Source organism: Gouania willdenowi, chromosome 21 (genome assembly GCF_900634775.1).
Source record: "Gouania willdenowi chromosome 21, fGouWil2.1, whole genome shotgun sequence".
Taxonomy (NCBI): domain Eukaryota; kingdom Metazoa; phylum Chordata; class Actinopteri; order Blenniiformes; family Gobiesocidae; genus Gouania; species Gouania willdenowi.
Window position 1 is genome coordinate 23,048,016 of NC_041064.1, and position 21,540 is coordinate 23,069,555.

The window sequence follows — 21,540 nt, forward strand, 5'->3', positions numbered from 1 at the left end:
GAGCCCAAATACCACATCCCATCACGCCCGCACTTCAGTCAGTGTGTAATGCCTGCGCTTTACAATGAAACTAAAGTAAAGGTGGCTCAGACACTCAGAGATGCCGCTAGCATAGCGATAACAACAGATGGTTGGACATCGAGGGCTACACAGAGTTACATCACCATCACAGCCCACGTAATCACCAGCGAGTGGGAAATGGCTAACGTTGTGCTTCAAACACGGCCCCTTTTTGAAACACACACGGGGGTGAACGTTGCTGAAGTGTTGAAGTCGGCGATTACAGAATGGCAGCTAGAAAGGCCTAATCACACAATTGCTGTCGTTACGGATAATGCAAGAAATATGGATGTTGCCGTTAGAGAGGCTGGGCTAGCACCTCATGTTAAGTGTTTTGCCCACACGTTAAACCTAGCCACTCAAGCGGGTTTGAATGTGCCCCGTGTCAGCCGTTTGCTGGGCAGAGTGAGACGGATTGCAGGCTTCTTCCACCGAAGCCCCACAGCCACTGCTGTGTTAATGTCTAAACAGAAGCTGCTGCAGCTTGAACAGCACAAGCTTATCATCGATGTCACCACGCGATGGAATAGCAGTCTGGATATGATGGAACGCTATCTCGAACAGCAAGCAGCTGTGACGGCAGCTCTCCTTAGCCCAGATGTCCGACGAAGTGCACGTGAAATTGACACCATGGATGGCTCTGACGTCAGTGATGCTGAGGACATAGTTAGGCTTCTTAAACCTCTGAAAAAAGCCACGACCGTGTTGTGTGACGAAAAAAACCCAACTGTGTCTCTCATTGTGCCATTAAAGCATATGATCGAGCATAGCATGGCATCCAACGCGGAAGACTCCCTCACTGTAGGCAACATGAAGAGAGCTATCCTCAACAACCTCTCGGACAGATACAGTGGGGAATGCAAATACCTGTTGGAGTGCACCGCATTAGACCCCAGATTTCGAAGTCTGCCCCACCTAGAAGAAAACCAGCGACTGGATGTGTTTCACAGCCTGAAGGAAAAAGCTTTGCAGCTGCACAACCAGGTATTTAATATTTATTTTACTCTCTTTCTCTGAATCTGTACATTGATTTTTAATGACTTGGTTTATTTGACTTGTTATTGCCTGTATTAAATGTATTATGTTTTATGTTATTATTTTTGTTATTGCCTGTATGAAATGTATTATGTTATTTATTTATGTTTGTTATTGCCTGTATTACATTTATTATGTTTTGTTATTTATTGATTTTTATTGTGTTATGTTTGTTTTTGCCTGTATTATTATGCTATCTAACTGTTGCTCCTTTTCTATTACTGCTATTTAGTCCTATTTCAATGTGGAGGAAACGGATGGGGATGCAGCAGAACAGTCTGTTGACCACACAGACACAGCAGGAGATGAGCTGGCACAACCTCCTACCAAGAAGACGGCCTTGGAAGACCTCCTGGGAGGGACTTTCCCCAAAGCAGCACGTTCCAGCAATGGAATTAATGCAGAAATGGATAAATATAAAAATGAAATGCCCATTCCCCTCACAGGTTGTCCACTCAAGTGGTGGAAAGAAAAAGGTCCGCTGTACCCACTTCTTTCCCCTCTCGCAAAAGCACGTCTCTCCATACCCGCCACCTCTGTCCCTAGTGAGAGGGTCTTTTCAACAGCAGGGGACATTGTGAATAACCAGAGGTATCAGCTTCTCCCTGAACATGTAGACATGCTGATTTTTCTTAAAAAGAACATGTGAAATCCCAGTTAAGAGGAACACAGAGAGGAAAGGGAGGAACGAGAGAGAATGAAAGCCATAGTTTGTTTCTTTATATAATTTCTTTATTATGGGATTTGTTTTAAAGTGAAATTGTTAAGGCACAAAATACATTTTCAGTTGGACTTAAAAAAATAATAAAAAAAGAGTTTTTATGCAGTTTTGCATAGTTTACTGTAGAGCCAACTATGCAAAACTGCATAAAAACTCTTTTTCATTTGTATTATTCCTTTATTTATTTCATTCAGGATTTATTTTTAGTTAAATTGCATTGTTTTGAATAGCTTATTAAGGGATTCATTTGACAACGAAAGATAAAGGAAAATATAACAGTATTTTCTAGTTTTTGTTTTTTTTGTTGAAAAAAAATACAAATAAAGGAATATTTTTCAGTCATTTGTCTACAGTCTCATTTTTAAAAATAAATCGTGAAAGAATCGTGAGAGAATCGTATCGTGAACCCAGTATCGTGAATCGAATCGTATCGGGAGTTGAGTGAATCGTTACATCCCTATTCATTTACATCACAAAACAGCCCATAAAAAAAATTCATACCTCCAGTTTTAATCGGCACTATTTTCTCTTCCGTTTCCATCAATCCGCGCTGCCGTCAACGTCATCGGTGCGCCTAATCCCATCAGCTGTTGATAGCGCGACTCGCGGACAACATGTCTGACTCCGCCGATGGCAACCAGCCAAAGCTGTCTATCAGAAACTGGAAAACGATGGAAGCTGAACGGTGATCCCGGCACATTTTTGTGGTCACAACCTGGGAATTTACAAGTTCGTACCATTGTTAATGTACGTACGTTTTACTTTCTCTTGCTTCGGTCTTCCGTCGTTGCTATTAGAGTGTGTAAACCCTATTATCGGAACATGCACGCTGACGGCAGCGTGGATTGATGGAAACGGAAGAGAAAATAGTGCCGATTAAAACTGGAGGTATGAATTTTTTTTATGGGCGGTTTTGTGATGTAAATGAATCAAGCTTTCAAACGCATATCTTTTTTTCTATTAAAAACGCACAGTTTTGTGGCCCCGGAAACTAACCGGGACTACTTTCTTGACCAACTTCAAACGGCCAGAACTCGGACCAGGGAGGTGACATAAATAATACTAAAACTTAATAATTAATTAAAAAATACTACAAAACAAATGTATATCTGTATTTAGATATTCATAATAAATATTATCGAGATAATAATGACGATGTGTGAAGTTGTTTCGTTCATCTGTGCCTGATTGGTGATGACGTGTTTCGTGTTTAGAGCGCACTAATCTTTACTGTCCACTCTCGTTCAAAGTTATGCATTCACAGTAATCCCTCTTCAATACGAGTCAATAGAGAGTCTCTGGGCGCAGTTTACTTGTGTTCCATGGCTTCCAGGTGAAGCCGTGGAACAATAGAAGGAGAAGCAAAATGAAGAAAGAGAAATTAAATAATTCTGCTTTCCCTGCATACCTGCTGACTCAGCATGCATAAAGACAGGTAGGACCCATTCAAAGCACTTTTCAGAGAAGGTAAAGAAACATGAACAAACTAGGAACAAACTACATTTGATGATTTCAAATCTTGAATATGTCCATATTTTGTAAACTAGGTCTTAAATGATATTTTTTCACGTCTTAAATATGTCTTAAATTATGTGTATTCATTTACCACTTCCTTTTTCACCCCCTTTTTTTTTTATTTAATTACGTGTTAAACTAACTAAAACAGGAAAAAAAAAGGTAAAATCTGAAAAATAAAATTAAAATACAAAACAAATTAAATTTCCAGAAGTATAATAACCCTGTCACACACTCACTCACTATATTGTATATACCAGAGTTTCTCAAGTTGTGGTACGTGTACCCCTAAGGGTACGCAATGACACTACAGGGGGTACTTAAGAGAGAGAGAGAAGGAAAATTAACAAATGAAAGCATTAAAAATATGGGGTTTTATAATGTTTATTTCTTTAGTTCAAAATGATAATAATACTAAATATTACCAGCAATTCACAAAACGACACTAAAAACACCAAATAAGAGAAAAATATGCTGAATAATAAAAAGAACAGACAACCATCAACAAAATCTACAAAATGACACCAAAAACACACACTAAGAGAGAAAAATACTTACTATTACCAGCAACACGCAAAACGACAACAAAGACACATTGCTACAAATTACACAAACATAACAGAGAAACATTCAAAATGACATAAGAAACAGACTGAGATGGAATAAATTAAATAATACCAACCACATACAAAAACAAAATACACAAAATGAAACCAGAAACACACACATTGACACAGAAAACCCACAAAATGATGAGCGAAAACAAAGATCATTCTCCTGGTCCCACATCAGGAGGGAGATGACCATAAATGATAAAAACGATAGAAATAAATCTATTCATGAGGCACTAAATACTGTTTCATTCCACTCATTTACAAAATGAGATTCTTTAAAATGTGTGTTGTCACTCCTTAATTCCATCATTATGATACATAGTTTTTTCATAGTATTCTGTGCAAAATGTGGTAGTTGGACATAAGGGGGTACTTGGATTCAGAAATGAGAAAAAGGGGGTACTTGAGCCAAAAAAGTTTGAGAACCACTGTAATATACTACTACTATATACTATATTTGTTCTTACTTGTTTATGGGTTCAATGACTATAAATGTGGTTCCTTTGAAAGCAGTTCTGTAAGAGCAATTGTCCTTACTTATTTGTTCAAAGCTACACAAAACCTGTTTTTAGTGTATATCTATTTTGGAGTTGTAGCCCCCCCCTGGAGAAAAATGCACTGGTTATAAAAGCTCATTAAAAGAAGAGAAACAGGCATCTGGTTGAATGCATTATTGATCTTCATTGCATCATGATACATTGATTTCAATAACAAAAATATAGTAATCAACTCATATTGTGTCTAAGACAATATGTTAGATCCAACTAAACATAGTCACCTTTAACTATAGGCTCTGATATAACTCATTATGCACTATTCAGTCTTACCTGCGAGTTGATGAGGCGGATGGTGGTTTTGCTCCCCACGTCTCTCTGGTAATTTTTTGTGGGTGCTGAGTTGAAGCGTAAAACTGCATCGTGAGAATCTAAAAAGTAAACAGAAAACAAATGACCCTTGATACATATGATTGTGTAGCAAAAAAGCTAATCTGAGAATTTAAAAATCGACAGTTCCTCCTGACTTTTAAACTAGTGGGCAAACAAAAGTCATGCAACTCACTGCTGTCATTGTTGTTATTGGAAGTCATCTCTCTAATAAATCAAAGAAGTTCTGTGTCTGTTTGTGTCGCAAATTTCTCCCCGACGCGATGTCTGTTCGACCTGAAACTTTTTTGACTGCTTGTACATAATTTGAGTGTGTGCATGCATTATGTTTGACTTATTTGGTGTTGCAAAATGTTTATTTTAATTTTAATTAGCCCGGACAGCACATTCATGTTTACCCAGAAATGAAACTTATTCCGCTTTTGACCTCAGTGTGAGGGGGCGCTAGCGCACCAATCTGTTCATTTACAACCCCTAGTATTCAATAAAAAAGACCCTCCTCTAGTCCATAAAAGGAGATCAATAAAATCGTTTTTGTACTGCTAAAAGTTATTTAAGTGTGTTGCAAAACGTTTATTTTCATTTTGTTTTGAGATTACGGCTCCCAATTTTGATCTAGTCGTGGTACTTCCGGGTCCGTTTTTTTCTTTCTCTCAACTCTCACACATTGGGCGTGAGACGCATTTCAACAACCTGTGAGTGTAAGAGAGAAAAAGATGGAGAGAGTCCCACACGGCAACAAGGAGGACAGATAGCGAGTCACACACGCACGCACACACATCTCACGCCCTTTCCACGCATAAGGATATTATGATAAAAATATACTAAATTAGTAACATAAAACTAAAAAAACTAAACATTATTTATACAAAAAGTACACAAAACTATGTACACGTCTTTGTACATCCAACCTTCAAACACATACTCATTTGGCCATAATTGACAACTCCACTATATGAATACATACTTCCGACAGGCACTGTACTCGTTTATATAAATAAGAAACACCTGACATGCATCAATGACATTGCCAAGACATTTTAGTGATCATCTAAGCACCATCATCATTGGGCGTCACATGCATTGAACACATATAATATGAAAAAACGTAGGTATTCATTTGATTTAAATTCAGTCACATGATGTATATTCATATGCATATGAGTCCTCTGCCTTATTTGAGGAGGATAAAACCTTTATCGTTGAAAATAAATGTAGGATATCGGAATAAAATAAACAGCTATCATACGCTTTGTTTATGTGGCATTTATGAGTTAGAGATTAAACAGTGTCCTGGGTGGACGAGGTTAGTCCTGATTTATGAAGAGAACGGCTCGGGTCCATGAAGCTTTAGCAACACGCTCTACATGTTAATGTTCGACAGAAGAGCCATTTCCTCTCTATCTTCACTAATTAACCAGTTAATATATTCAACTATTACATTTAATGTGCTTATTTCTTCCTTTTAGTCGTTTTTCTCCAAGAGAAACACCTTCCTTGCTTTTTATCACATTATTTTATATCGCTTTTTAATTCTTCTTAATGCAAGATATAGCTTTGCACAAATGTAGAACCTTGTTTATTTTCATTATTTTCGAAATGTATGTAACCAATTGGTTAATAATAAATGGGTCAGTTTTTTTCATACCTACTGTTGCTGACTATTGTTCTCTGTTTGAGTAACATCGCTTGATCAAGCCTATTCTAACATTCCACACTACAAAATAAGTATTTTTTATTATTGTTATTATTATTAAAGAAAAATTAAAATAAAACAATAAAAATATGTATGATTCATGCTGATATCGCATCAATATCGGTATGCAACGATGCAATATCGGTATCATATCGGAAATTAAAAAGCTGTATTGGGACATCCCTATATATTTCTAAATCAGTAATTGACCTTGTACGTAAGTACATTTTAAAATAAGTAAAGTAATTTGTTATATTTCTTCACCAAATTTTTACTGAGTGATTTTTTTTTTTTTTTTAAATCATCAACGGACATTGTGTGAAACTACAAAAAATGAAATAACCAGATAACAATCAAATGCATCACATCATAGTTGACCAACCTGATTAAACATAATGCACCACGCCAAAACAGCATTGAATGGAGGTTATTTTCTTAGTTTTAGAGTTCATAAATGTTGCTATACTTAGAGCCTGTGACATTTTTTGATTTTGAATTAAATTCATTGGTGTTATTTTATTTAAAAAATAATTGCACATTTTGACAAAACTTTTATTTTATACAGATGCCTTTGTGAAAAATAAATTAAGTTCCAACTGTGCAATATTTGGTCTCTTCCTTTTTATACATGCTGTTTACTGTATGCAAGGGAACATGACAAGATTTATTACCAAAAATAATCTTGTGGTTTTTTTATACATTACATGAATTTAAAGATCTATCTATATATATATATATATATGAATAGGTTTTGCAAAGGACTGGACAATATGTTAAGGTTGGTTCTGCCCTAACAAAGCTGTGATAAGCACTACCATTCTCCCTCCCCAAACTAACATATATAAAACAAGGACTAAAGAACGGTGGCTTGGTTTATTTCCTGGTATGAGTGAACAAGGAAGAAAGAGAACAACAGATGACGTCTCTAATGGGACAAAGTGGTAGAAGATCATGATAACCACTTTTTCTATATACCGAGTGTAAGTCACCCTGTTCACCACAAGATGGGAGCAGCAGATCATCAAACTCTAAAGAACAAATTAATATAAATCTTAGTCTTTATAGAATAATGCCAATGCCAAATTTCCACAATAACACATCAGCAAACACAGTATATATACTGAGTGAGACCCATTTATGACTTATTTGGAAATTGAGTGTAAAACAAATAAAAATGTTGGCATATTTAAACTTTAATTATCAAGTCTTGTAAATGTTCAGGTACGTCCGAAGGTCATGCAAAAGTTATAACGAGTCCTCCGTGTCATGTCAAATCTTCAAACACTTTATTACCTTAGTTGTTTTGCTTGAAAGGATATTGTCAATGATCCAGCTCATGTAACAAATATTTTAATCTTTTCTTTTCAATTAATGAAAAAAAATCTATGACAATGTATCACACTTGGTTCTAAAGATGTTATTTCAATGTAGAAAGTCATCAAGGACTACAGACAAATGATATAGCTGATGTGACAGAAATTTTCAACTTCCCCTTAAGTGTGGTGAACATCAAAAAGTCTAGCAAGAATTCGCACATTGAAATGCAAAGGCACATAACCTACTCAGCAGGGCCGGAGTGGGACTAATTTTCAGCCCTGGAGCTTCATACCTCAGACCGGCCCACGATTAAACATATGATATAAAAAATCATGTTCTAACCTTACATGTTGAATCTACAACAGCATGCTGTTCTGTTAAATCTTGTATTTCAGTGTTTTGTTCTAAAATATTTCAATTCAGTGCAGCTAAGGGTTGCTTCAAAATTATTTCAGAATTATTTCAAGATGAGCGCAGATCTCCAACATTAGTGTTTACAACATGTCCTTTTCAAAAATAACACAATCTACCCCTTTCAATGTAGGAAGTGGTTACAAACCTTTTCTGCTGTACCCCTCTTAGAAAAATGAAAAACTCTCAGGCCCCCCATTGTGACAAAATGCTAAAAAAAATAAATTGACTTTTTTAAATCTTATAAAAAATAATATTCAATTTGCAATCACATATTTTAGAACAGTAATACAGCTCTATATTAATACATTGCAAATGGTTTTTTTTTCTATTTTTCATCATTCTCTAAAAGTATTTTATGTCAGCACCACTTATAAGAGAACTGGAATGGATGAATATGAGATCTTTAGGACATGACCACTACACTAAATTCAGCTATAATTAATCACCTGCTTCATTTATTAAAAACAAGATGGCAAATCATATCAACTGCATAAATAAATGCATTCATTATTCAATATTATTTATTCAGACAAATTGGGTTTTAATTCAGATTTTTTTTAAAAGCATAATTAAGTAGGGATTTAAAGCTGATGGGCTGTGGGGGTGCAAATGGGAGGAGGTGTGGTTGCACCTCATGGATCTGTAGTTCCTATGTCTATACCAGGAGTGTCTAAACTGCTCTAACACTTTTGATATCCTGAAGCAGCTTTGCTAGCGAGTCTCCCAGCTGTGTTGGAGCAGGGACACATTGAAAACCTGTTGGACCACCAGCCCTCCAGGACCAAGTTTGGACACCCCTGAAACTGACAGAGTGCATGGATTTAATGAGTCTGCAAAAAAAGGAAAGAGTTGTCAGTGGAGAAGCAGTGACTTTGGTCATGTGATCAACCGAGTGTAAACACCGGTGTCACGGACTAAGTTTACCTTGTACTGAGATCGATTTTAAGCATATATGCTCATGCGCACTACCAAGAAAATGATTTTTTGCTAAAAAAAAAATGAAATAACAAAAATTCAGTTGCATGCACATATATGCTCATAATTAATCTCAGTAGGAGGTAAACTCAGTCCGTGACACCGGCCCTCGCAGCCCAATCATCAGACCGGCCCAACGGGAATTGTCCTTGTCTTCCCGATTACCCACTCCGGGCCTGCTACTCGGCACACACTCAACTGTGAAAACAATCAGCTTGACAAGTTAATAAGAGAGAGCCGCGCAAAACCAGAGCAAATGCTAATCAGTCCAAGAGCAAATGGAAGTTTGTTGGTCTAAGGAACTTAGCATCTGAATGGGGGCACAATCCAAGGCCAGGGAACACAAAGTCCCTTTTTCTCCAAAAGGGTGAAATGCACATTTTAGTTGGTAGCTTTAACTTTTGGTGCTGCATGGGTCTTGTGATCTCATATATTTGCAGCTTAAAGAGTAACTAAACCCCAACCTACTTTTTTCTGCAGATCACATATTTATTTGGGTATTAAAGCAGAACTAAGTCACTTTTTCCCCTTAATAAATCCTTCTCATAGTCCCTGTGAGGGTAATACAAGTGTTTAAGGGGTGATTGGGGGGTCTTTCATCTACCCCTGCTGTCTCTGGCCAGAAAATCGCACGTGCAACTTTCCTGCCTCCGACCCAGTAAAAACACGCTCTGCTTTATGGCAGCCAAATACAAACTAATGCTAGATTATGACCAGCCCCGTGGCTGCTCACGATTGTCTACAAGTTCACTTTTCTGGAACGTATATCATGGCAGAGCCAGCAAAAAAGAAGGCAGAGAAGACCTTTGTCCAAGGAACGGAGCAACTCCATGCAGTGACAGCTCAGCAGCGGCATACAGCAATCACAACACTGTCGTTGCGGCAACAGGCACGCACAGACACACTCACAACCCAATGCTCCATTAGGCAGCACACACACAAATCTCCATTCATCCATCCTCAGAGCCGCTTTGTCAGCATACAAACATACACATCACCCACATTTCCACACTCTCTTCCCTATCACTCCCACATCTTGTGGGAGAACACCAAGGACTAAGCCACTGCTGTTCATAAAAAAAACATTGCTGCATGTTTGAAGTCTGCAAAAGAGCTCCTAGATGTTCCACAGCACGGCAAAATATTCTGTGGAAGAATTAAACCAAAATTTAGTTGTTTGGAAGGAACACACAATGTTATGTGTTTCCCACTAAGCTTATAACTATATTATGGACGTCGTCCCAAAAGGGTCTGATAACTGGGCAATCCCAAAATATATGTGTGTGGTCTGCCATATTGTTACCACATTCTTTCCAGCAGCTAGATTGTGGATTGGGCTGTCGAGATTTTTGTTTTTGAGTTATAAAGAATCTGATCAGGTTTTTTTTTACCGTAGGAAATCTCTCCACCATTGTAAAGCTGAAGTTGATATTTGAGTCTTCATCATATTCATCCACCCTCATGGAAATTCCCGATTGCTTTTCCCATTTTCCTTCACATAATTTGTTGAATGGCCTCTTAATTCAATCAATCAATCAATCTTTATTTGTATAGCGCCAAATCATAACCAATGGTATCTCAAGGCACTTTACAGTAGAGCAGTCTTAAGGACGGACTCTTCATTTTATGGATACACACATATGCATATATACGTATATACACATACATATGTATCCCACACCCAACATGAATTCATCATGGCGGCAAGGAAAACCTTCTGTTAAGCAGCAGGAACCTTGTGTGGATCCCATTCCTATGATGAACAGCCATCCACGTTATGCTGTGTTGGGTGTGTGCAGAGAAAAGGGTGGAGACAGAGCCGCTGAGTCTCTGTAACTCCACACTGAGGATCCCACGGACCTGCAAGACAAAAACCAGAAGGAGTACAGGAGCAAACACACAAGGGAAGAAGCAGACATAGAGGGAGTGTTTGAAAGAGGAATGTGACCCTCTCCGGTCCCTCTCTAACCTAAATGACCTCTCTCTTAACGCCCTCTCCAACCTCTCTCCAACCGAGCATGCCAGACCCCCCCCCCCCCCCCCGGCAGTCTATGCCTATTGCATCTTAATTATGAGCTATGAGCTGGTTCCTAACTAAAAGCTTTATCAAAGAGGAATGTTTTGAGCCTAACCTTAAAGGTAGAGAGGGTGTCTGCCCCCCGAACCGTGGTTGGTAGATGGTTCCAGAGAAGTGGGGCCTGATAACTGAAAGCTCTTCCTCCTATACTACTTTTAGAGATGAATGGAACAACGAGTAGTCCAGCATTTTGAGAGCGTAGTGTTCTGGGGGGATTGTATGGCACTACAAGCTCCTTGAGATAGACTGGTGCCTGTCCATTTAGGGCTTTATAAGTGAGAAGAAGAATCTTGAATTATATTCTATATTTTATGGGAAGCCAATGCAGAGAGGCTAATACAGGAGTAATGTGATCTCTTCTCCTAGTTTTAGTCAGTACACGTGCTGCAGCATTTTGAACCAGCTGAAGTGTCTTAAGCGACTTGCTCGGGCAGCCTGCTAAAAGAGAATTACAATAATCCAGTCTAGAGGTAACAAAAGCATGGACTAGTTTTTCGGCGTCGCCCTGAGACAGGATAGATCTGATTTTAGCAATGTTACGGAGATGAAAGAAGGCAGTTCTTGAAGTTTGTTTTATGTGAGAGTTGAAGGATAAGTCCTGATCAAATAGAACCCCAAGGTTTCTAACAGTTGTGCTTTGTGCCAGAGTAATGCCATCTAGGGCAGTTAGGCTAGCATAGGTTTCTCTAAGGTGTCGCGGGCCCAGTACAATGACCTCAGTCTTGTCTGAGTTAAGAAGAACAAAATTTTGGTCCATCCAGGCCCTAATGTCCTTTAGACAGGCCTCAAGTTTAGATAGCTGATTTGTCTCACCTGGCTTCATTGATACATACAGTTGGGTATCATCAGCATAGCAGTGGAAGTTAACAGAGTATTTTCTCATAACATTACCAAGGGGGATCATATAGATACAGAAGAGGATTGGACCTAGCACAGAGCCCTGAGGAACCCCGTAGCTTACTTTAGTGTACACAGAAGACTTATTATTCACGTGTACAAACTGGTACCTATCAGATAGGTAGGACTTAAACCAGTTTAGGGCAGTCCCTGTGATTCCAAGTAATTTCTCTAATCTCTCTAGTAGAATATAGTGATCTATAGTGTCAAAAGCTGCACTAAGATCTAATAAAACCAGCACTGAGAGTCGTCCTTCATCTGAAGCCCAGAGTAGATCATTAGTTACTTTAACTAAAGCAGTCTCTGTGCTGTGTTGAGCTCTAAAACCTGACTGGAAGTCCTCGAACAGGCTGTTGTTTTGAAGAAATTCACAGAGCTGAGCTGCCACAACTTTCTCAAGAATCTTTGAAATAAAAGGAAGATTAGATATAGGCCTGTAGTTTGCTAAAGTGCTGGAATCAAGAGTAGGTTTTTTGAGAAGGGGTTTGATTACAGCTACTTTAAAGGACTGTGGCACGTAGCCTATTGATAGGGATATATTTATTGTCTCCAACAAAGATGGGCAGACTAGGGGAATAACTTCTTTAAACAGCTTAGTTGGGATCGGATCTGAAAGGCAGGTCGATGGTTTGGAGGATGAAATAATAGAGTTAAGTTCCTGAAGTCCTATATGTGTGAAACAGTTTAGGTTAGGCCTATTTACATTTAATGGTACAGCAGGCCCAGGTGAAGGCAGGGAGCGGCTAATTTTATCTCTAATCTTGTGAATTTTATCGTTAAAAAATGTCATAAAGTCCTCACAGCTGAGGGCTAGAGGAATCATGGGCTCAATAGAGCTCTGACTTTGTGTTAGCCTGGCTACAGTATTGAAAAGGTACCTCGGATTATTTTTATTTTCTTCAATTAGTGAGGAATAGTATGTAGATCGACTATGTCGTAAGGCTGTCATGTATTTACTATGGCTTTCTTGCCAAAGTATTCGTGACTCCTCTGTTTTATTGGAGCGCCACATTCTCTCTAATTTACGGGTTGTTTGTTTGAGTGTGTGAGTTTCAGAGCTAAACCACGGAGCTTTCCTCTGACGTTTAATAGTTTTTTCCCTCAATGGGGCAATTGAGTCCAAGGTGGATTTTAGTAGACTAGCAGAGCTATCGACAAGCAGATCCAGTTGAGAGGGGTTATAATTAATGTTATAGTTATTTATTGGATGGTGCACTGAGTGTAAGGCAGCAGGAATGGCCTCTTTAAATTTAGCCACAGCACTGTTGGACAGATTTCTACTCGTAACTATTTTATTGCACAGTGCGAGATCCTCTAGGATAATGTTAAAAGATATTAAAAAGTGATCTGATAGCAGAGGATTTTCAGGGTAGACTTTAAGTTCATTAATATCAAGGCCATATGTTAGAACAAGATCAAGAGTATGATTTAAACGATGAGTAGCTTCATTAATAGTTTGAAAAAAGCCAACTGAGTCTATTAGGGACATAAAGGCTGAGCTCAGGCTATCACTATCTTTGTCCACATGGATATTAAAATCTCCTACTATCAGTATTTTATCAGAACTGAGGACTAAGTTTGATATAAACTCAGAGAATTCTGATAGAAATTCAGAATAAGGGCCTGGAGGACGGTAAATTATCGCAAATAAGACTGGCTGGCAGGTTTTTGATTCGATATGAGATAAATTTAGAACCAGGCTTTCAAAGGAAGTGTAATTGGCCTTTGGTTTAGGATAGATTAGGAGAGAGGAATGATAAATAGCTGCTACACCACCTCCACGGCCTATGTCTCGTGGCATATGAGTATTTAAATGACTGGGAGGAGTGGCTTCATTTAAACTAACATATTCATCTTGATACAGCCATGTTTCAGTTAAACAGAATAAATCAAAGTTATTATCTGAGATAAGGTCATTTACTAGTAGAGATTTGGATCTCAGTGATCTAATATTTAATAGAGCACATCTAATGCTTTTATGTTTTGGTGTTTCTAGATTTGAGATTTTAATTTTTTTCAGATTTTTATAATTGATAGCTCTTTTATTTGATTTTATGTTAAAATCATTGTGAAATATGGGTCGGGGGACAGACACCGTCTCTATAAAATAATATTCATCACCATCACAACAGTTGTCATGGCGATGAACACAGCTATCATAATAGCAATGGGAGGGAAACTGTCCTAAGGCAAGCGCAGAGGGGCGTGGAGGACTCCCCCTCTGTAACATGGTCTCATTCATGAGATGTCATAACAGTGACTGTGCCATGTTTTCTGATAGTAGAGATGCTCCCTCCAAAGTAGGATGGATTCCATCTCTTCCTATCAGGTTCGGTTTTCCCCAGAAGGATCTCCAATTATCAATGAAGCCCACCTCGTTTTCTGGACACCACCTCGATAGCCAGCGGTTAAATGATGACATGCGGCTATACATGTCATCACTGGTCAGATTTGGTAAGGGACCAGAGAAAATTACGGAGTCCGACATTGTTTTAGCATAAGCACAAACTGATTCAATGTTCACTTTGGTTGCTTCCGACTGGCGACGTCGGGAGTCATTAGTGCCGACATGGAGGACTATCCTATCAAACTTACGGTTACTCTTTGCCAGCAACTTTAGATTTGATTCTATGTCGCCCGCTCTGGCCCCTGGGATGCACCTCACAATGCCCGCTGACTTCGCTAGCTTCACGTTTCTCACTATGGAGTCGCCAATTATCAGAGTTTGTTCCCCGGTGAGTGTGTTGTCCTCACGGAGGGGGGAGAACCTGTTTGAGACGTGAACATGGTGGTGTCCCGAGCGGCTTTTTGACCTTCGACTATGCTTACCACGGACAGTAACCCACTCATTGCTGGCCGGGGGGGAGGCTAAGCTAGCGCTAGCACGGTCCGCACTGGCTAGGTCCTGCTTGCTAGCTTCGGTTTTGGTATCAGGGGTGCGGAACCGCTTCTCCAGATTGTTGATCCTCGCCTCCATATCTAACAGTACGCTACACTTTATGCAACTACCATTGTCCCTAAAGGAGGACGAGGAGTAACTAAACATCTGACACACCGGGCAGGAGAGCGGAGGGGAGGAGAGAGAAGCCATAGGTGCTAAATTTAAGCTAAGCTAAGCTAAGGACAAAAGGAAGTTTAAAGGAGATTGTACTGCCTATAAGAGGCGAGATTGCTTTTTACTTAACCTTCGTACGTTTAACTGTACGGTAAAAAATTAAAACAAGTGTTTTCAAGGCTAAAATATCAATGACAACAAGTTTGATTAGAGTTAGCAGAACACAGTAGTAGAGCGCTGCAAGCAGCGGTAGAGCGTAAACAGGAAATGATCGATACGTCACCACGATACGTCACCACGTCAGCACGTCACCACCCAAGATGGTGGATGGATCATTTATTTATCTGCACAGTTCTCCAATAATCTTTTGAAAGAATTTTGTTTTACAGGTCCTAATGAACATTTGTGTGATACCTGCCATATTTGTACGTAAAAATCCCTTAATATTCTTGTTAAAGTAACTAGTACAGTGCCCGTCGGAAGTATGCATTCATGTGGGAGCTTAAGTAGGGTTAATTATGGCCAAATGAGTATGTGTTTGAAGGTTGGATGTACAAAGAGGTGTAGTAGCGTTATAAAGGGGTTTATTTGCAGGTGCAAAATAAAACAGTGTGTGCGACTTCCATGGTTTAATTCTATGGGACATTAACATGATAAATGTGTTTGTTGTTGTTTTTTTACTCACTTTTATATTTTTTTGTTTGGCGTATCTTTCTCTAATGTATGTTTTTTGGAGTCATTATGTGTATTTGCGTATCTTTCTGTTGTGTTTTGTGCATTTTTTGTATAATTATAGTTTTGTTGCTATTGTAGTGTGATTCTGGAGTCATTTTGTGTAAATTTGATAATTCATGTTATTTTGTGTATTTTTTGTATAAATATTTAGTTTTGTGTATTTTGAGTCATTTTCATATTTTTGTTGTATTTCACTGTAATGTATGTTTTTTGGAGTTGTGTGTTTTTTTTTTATCTTTCAATTGTCTTTATGTGCATTTTTTGTGTTTTATTTTACTCATTTAGAATATTATTATTGTTATTATAAATAAATAAATACCTTGTGTGTGTGTTCCCGTGAAATGTTTGAGACGCTGATAACAGAACTACATAGACTGTAGTGCCAATCAGAAAAGTAACAGAACTGCGCAAAACAAAACGTAAAGCTCCAAACTACATGAGTGAGTAAGTTAATTAAAGTATTATGTACAATTCGGCTGTCTTTTCTTAAAAAACTAAAATAATTTACCTTCAAACGGAGTGGTCAGAGCTTAGGTAAAACAACACGTTTGTATTGCCAAATGAGTATGTGTTTGAAGGTTGGGTGTACAAAGAGGTGTACATACTCTGTAGTGTTATGAAGAAGTTTATTTGCGGGTGCAAAATAAAGCAGCTTGTGCGATATCCCTGGTTTAATTCTATGGGACATGAACATGATAAATGTGTTTATTTTTTTGTACTTAAATTTTTTTGTTTGGTGTATTTTCTGTAATGTATGTTTTTTGTAGTTATTATGTGTATTTGCGTATCTTTCTGTTGTGTTTTTGTACATTATTTGTATAATTATAGTTTTTTGTTGCCATTGTAGCGTGATTATGTTGTCATTTTGTGTATTTTTGTGTATTTCTGTTGTCATTTCGTGCATTTTTTTGTATAAATATTTAGTTTTGTGTATTTTGAGTCATTTTCATATTTTCGTTGTATTTTTCTGTAATGTATGTTTTTTTGGAGCCATGTGTATTTTTTTTTATCTTTCAGTTGTCTTTTTGTGCATTTTTTGTAGAATTGTTTTTGGTTGCTAGTAAAGCGCCCGTCGAAAGTATGTATTCATATAGTGGGAGGAGCTTAAGTAAAGTTATCAATTATAGCCAAATGAGTATGTGTTTGAAGGTTAGATGTACAAAGAGGTGTACAAACTCTGTACTCTGTGTTATAAAGGTGCATATTTGTGGGTGCAAAGTAAAATAGTGTGTGTGATTTCCCTGGTTTAATTCTATGAGACATGCACATGATAAATGTGTTTGGTTTTTTTTTGTTTTTTTACTCACTTTAAATTTTTTTGTTTGGTGTATTTTTCTGTAATGTTTGTTTTTTGGAGTCATTATGTGTATTTTTGTATCTTTCTGTTGTGTTTTTGAATAATTATATGTTTTTGTTACCATTGTAATGTGATTCTGTTGTCATTTTTTGTATAAATATTGTAAATCATACGATTGTCTCTGGTCTTTGGAGAGAGCAGACGTGTTTTCATTCGCTCCGATAGCACGACCTTGGCTACAGCTGGCTACAGCTGAACAGCCTGAAAAATTGGGCCAAAGACTGAAGTAAAATGGTGAAAAAACCGCAGGGAGGCCCTTCAGAACCCAATTCGGGTTTGGAAGAGGTCAAGGAGATGATACGCGAGGGTCTACAAAACCTATCTGCCGAGATAAAGTCGTTGGAAAAGACGCTGGAAAACTCACTGGAAAACCTACAAAGCGAAGCAAAGGTACTGAAAGAAAAGAATGAAAGAAATGCTGAAGAGATAAAATTGTTGAACGCCAGGGTTGAACAGCTGGAACAAAAGGAAAGGGAGAAAGATGTCATCATCACAGGCCTAAAGATAAAACCCAGGAGTTATGCGAGTGATGAAGAAACAAAATCGATTGAACAACAGGTCATTGACTACCTGGAGTCGAAGGACATTGTCCTGAACCCTGACAACATCAACTCCTGCCATCTCCTGCCAAAGAAAAATGATAACAGAGCTGTAAAAATAACCTTCACAAATATGAAATTCAAAGGAGAACTACTGAAGCAAGGAAAAAAACTGATGGGAACGAAGGTTTACATCAATGAAAACCTGACGAAACAAAATGCAAGCATTGCATGGAAGGCACGCCAAATAAAAAAAGGAGGAAAAATTGTGAGGACGTGGACAAGAAACTGCAGGATTTATATCACACCACTGGGAGAAGAGAACGGAAAACCAATCCTCATCAAAACGATGGAAGACTTGGGAAAATACGAAGGATCCACCTAAACAACAACATTACTGATGGTAATCATGGATATGGACCCAGATCTATATAAACACTGGAAACAAAACTCAGACTGTGATTATTTTACGGAGACTGAATTAAATGTGGAAACCAAGAGTAAAAAAGGTCTGTCATTTATTCATTTCAATTGCTAGGTGGTGGGGTGATTAAGGATTACATTAAATTTAAATTCAAAGTGTTTATTGTCATATGTGCAGTTAGAAACACGTTTTCCTGTACAATGAAATTACTACCTTGCTTATGAACTAAGATATAATACAATGAAATTACTACCTTGCTTATGAACTAAGATATAATAATGTGTTTATACAAGTTAAATCTAACAGTGGAAAATACAACACTGCCAATAGAACTAACAACAGCTGGATTAACCTTGATGTAGAGACAAAACAAGCTGCAAACTTGTGTGTCCAAAAGAGACATTCCCGAGTGGTGACATTATGGATGAAAAGGGAAAAACCTTCCAAACACCTTCGAAAGAGGAACTATTTTTGAACTGGAGGAATGCTAACAAAGTCTGGCAGGGAACAAGGCCAACACGAACAACGATAGAGAGGAGGAGGAATAAAAACAAGACAACACTGACTACAGATGAGAATACACAAAAAAGGACTGTTCAGAACAACTCAAGAATGTTTGACCAGAGAGACATGTAAACCCATGTAAATTTGCAATGGTGAAACAGGGGACGGGACCCAGATAAGCAAACTGCTTCTCTCGTGTCCTTTTTCGGCATGTACAAAAAAAAATGTAAAAAAAAAAAAGTGAATGTAACCATGTCGGAAATAAACTGAATTAAAAAAAAAAAAATTAGTTTTGTGTATTTTGTCATGTTTATATTTTTGTTGTTTGGTGTATTTTTCTGTAATGTATGTTTTTTGGAGTCATTTTGTGTGTTTTTTATCTTTCAGTTGTCTTTTTGTGCATTTTCTGTTTCTGGTTGCCATTATAGAGTGATTCTGGGGTCATTTTGTGTACTTTTTGTATAAATATTGTTTCATTTTTTGTTTTATTTTACTCATTTAGTATATTTTTATTATAAATAAATAAATACCTTGTGTGTGTGTTCCCGTGAAATGTTTGAGACGCGGATAACAAAACTACATAGACTGTAATGCCAATCAGAAAAGTAACAAAACTGCGCAAAACAAAATGCAAAGCTCCAAACTACATGAGTGAGTTAGTAAATTAAAGTATAATCTACAATTCAGCTGTCTTTTTTAAAAAACAAAAATATTTTTTTATCTTTGAACTGAATGGTCAGAGCATAGCTTCCATGCACGGCACCACAGAAAATCCGCAGTTTTCCAGATGGAGTATTGAACGGGTTGAATTCAATACCAACTCTAGTGAAACAGCATGTTTATCAGATATGTGCATGGGCAGAGACTGAAACAGATAGAGCAGTCTAGGAAAAATTTTCATTTTTATCGTCATTATTCTGCTACCAATAACAAGGGGCTGAGGGGCCCAAATAATTGATAGTTGTTGATTCCAAATTAAATTTGGATTCATTTTTTTAGTTCCAATGGTGGCGTGAAATTAAACACTAAAGCCTGTGTTTTGTTAATATTTAGAGTGTAGCCAGACATTGCCCCACACATCTGCAACAAATCCATTAATTTAGGGATTCCCGACGCAGGATTCTTTAGATTAATAAGAACATCATCTGCGTACAAACATATCCTATATTCTGTATCTTTTATCACAATTCCTTCTAGTATTGGATCCTGTCTTATAGCTTGTGCAAGCAGTTCAATAAACAAGTTAAAGAGTCCAGGGACAACTAGCTAGCTGGACAACCCTGGCGGCAACCTTGTTGCTGGCTTATTTTATCAGAAAGGTCCCCATTAACTTATATCCTGGCTATTGGGTGTATATAGTGTTTTAATGTAATCTATGAACCTTGTGAAAGCCAAATTTTTCCATAACTTTATAAAGAAAATTCCATCCCACAGAGTCAAATGCTTTTTCTGCATCCAAGCTAAGCAGGATTGCCCCAAATTTCCCTCTTTCTATATGTTAAATGATGTGGCGGGTTCTTCTGACATTGGATAAATCCTGTTTGGTCCTCGTCTATTAATAAGTGCATCATTTCCTCCATTCTTTTAGTTAAAATAGCAACATATAATTTATAATCCTGGTTCAGAACAGTGATTGGTCTGTATGCCCCACATTTTTTGTAGGTCTTTTCTTTCTTTTAGTATTATTGAAATATTAGCCTCCCTCCAAGATGGGGGTATTATTCCCTCCTTTAAAGTCTGATTGAAGCTTTTATGCAGTATTGGTAATAAGTCCTCTTTTAGTGATTTATACCATTCCCCTGGAAATCCATCCATTCATTTATAGGGTTTAGGGGCAGAAATAGCTTTGCTAATTTCGACAACTGATATTTCTTTGATTAACTTACCGTTATGAATTTTACCGTGACAGGGCAGGTCTAACTGATCCAGAAACTTTTCAACTTTGTATACATCAACTGGTGTTGAGTGTAAAGATTTTTGTAAAACTCCTCAAATGCCTTTTTTTTAATTCTTTGTAGTTTATATGTGGTCTTTTTGGATATAGGATCCCTAATTTTATAAACTGTATTTTCTGATCGTGATCCAAGCAAATATCCTCGTGGTTTTAGAGCCTGCCTCATAGTAGCGTTGTTTTGTAAATCTGAGCTTTTTCTCTATTTCTTCACAGTATATTGTCTATTTCTTGTTTTATTGGTCTCATTTATAATAGTAGTGTGGATCCTTGTTTTTACTATGGAGTTGTTCAAGATCCAAAAGGGTTTTTTTCAGGTCCAGGAGTTTTCTGGCTTTTGATATAATTTTACCCCTTAGGGCCGCCTATTGGGTCCGCAGCGAAAGCTGAGTCCCAATATCGTCCCAATATCTGCTAAATATGTTTTTAACTCACTCTTAATTTTTTCCTTGAATAGGCATTATGCCTGCTTGAATAGTATGTGCATCTCTATCTTGATTATGAAAATCTCTCCAGACATCCATGAGACCTATATCCTGGACTCTTTTTTTAATCCATCTTTCAGTGCAGGTGATTCTCCTTTTCCTATTAGATGTATCAAGTTTTTGATTTAAAATTGCATGACTCCTGCAGTTTGAAATTCAATAAAATCCAGTATTTTTTATAGAATGACCTTTTACTGTCTGGGGGGGGCATATACATTTATAAAGGTCACCTTCTCGTCCTCTAATCTTCCTTTCACTATAACAAATTTGCCTTCTCTTTCTTTA

At 37.6% G+C, this 21,540-nt stretch overlaps 1 protein-coding gene across 1 annotated transcript in view; it reads right to left on the bottom strand.

The window, feature by feature from the left end:
• The window catches only part of LOC114455163 (beta-galactoside alpha-2,6-sialyltransferase 2-like), a 50,335-nt gene that overhangs the window by 19,460 nt on the left and 9,335 nt on the right, over positions 1–21,540 (bottom strand). Inside the window, exon 4 of the mRNA XM_028436216.1 lies at positions 4,773–4,870. Within this exon, the coding sequence (XP_028292017.1) occupies positions 4,773–4,870 (98 nt within the window). The remainder of the gene's footprint in view (positions 1–4,772; positions 4,871–21,540) is intronic.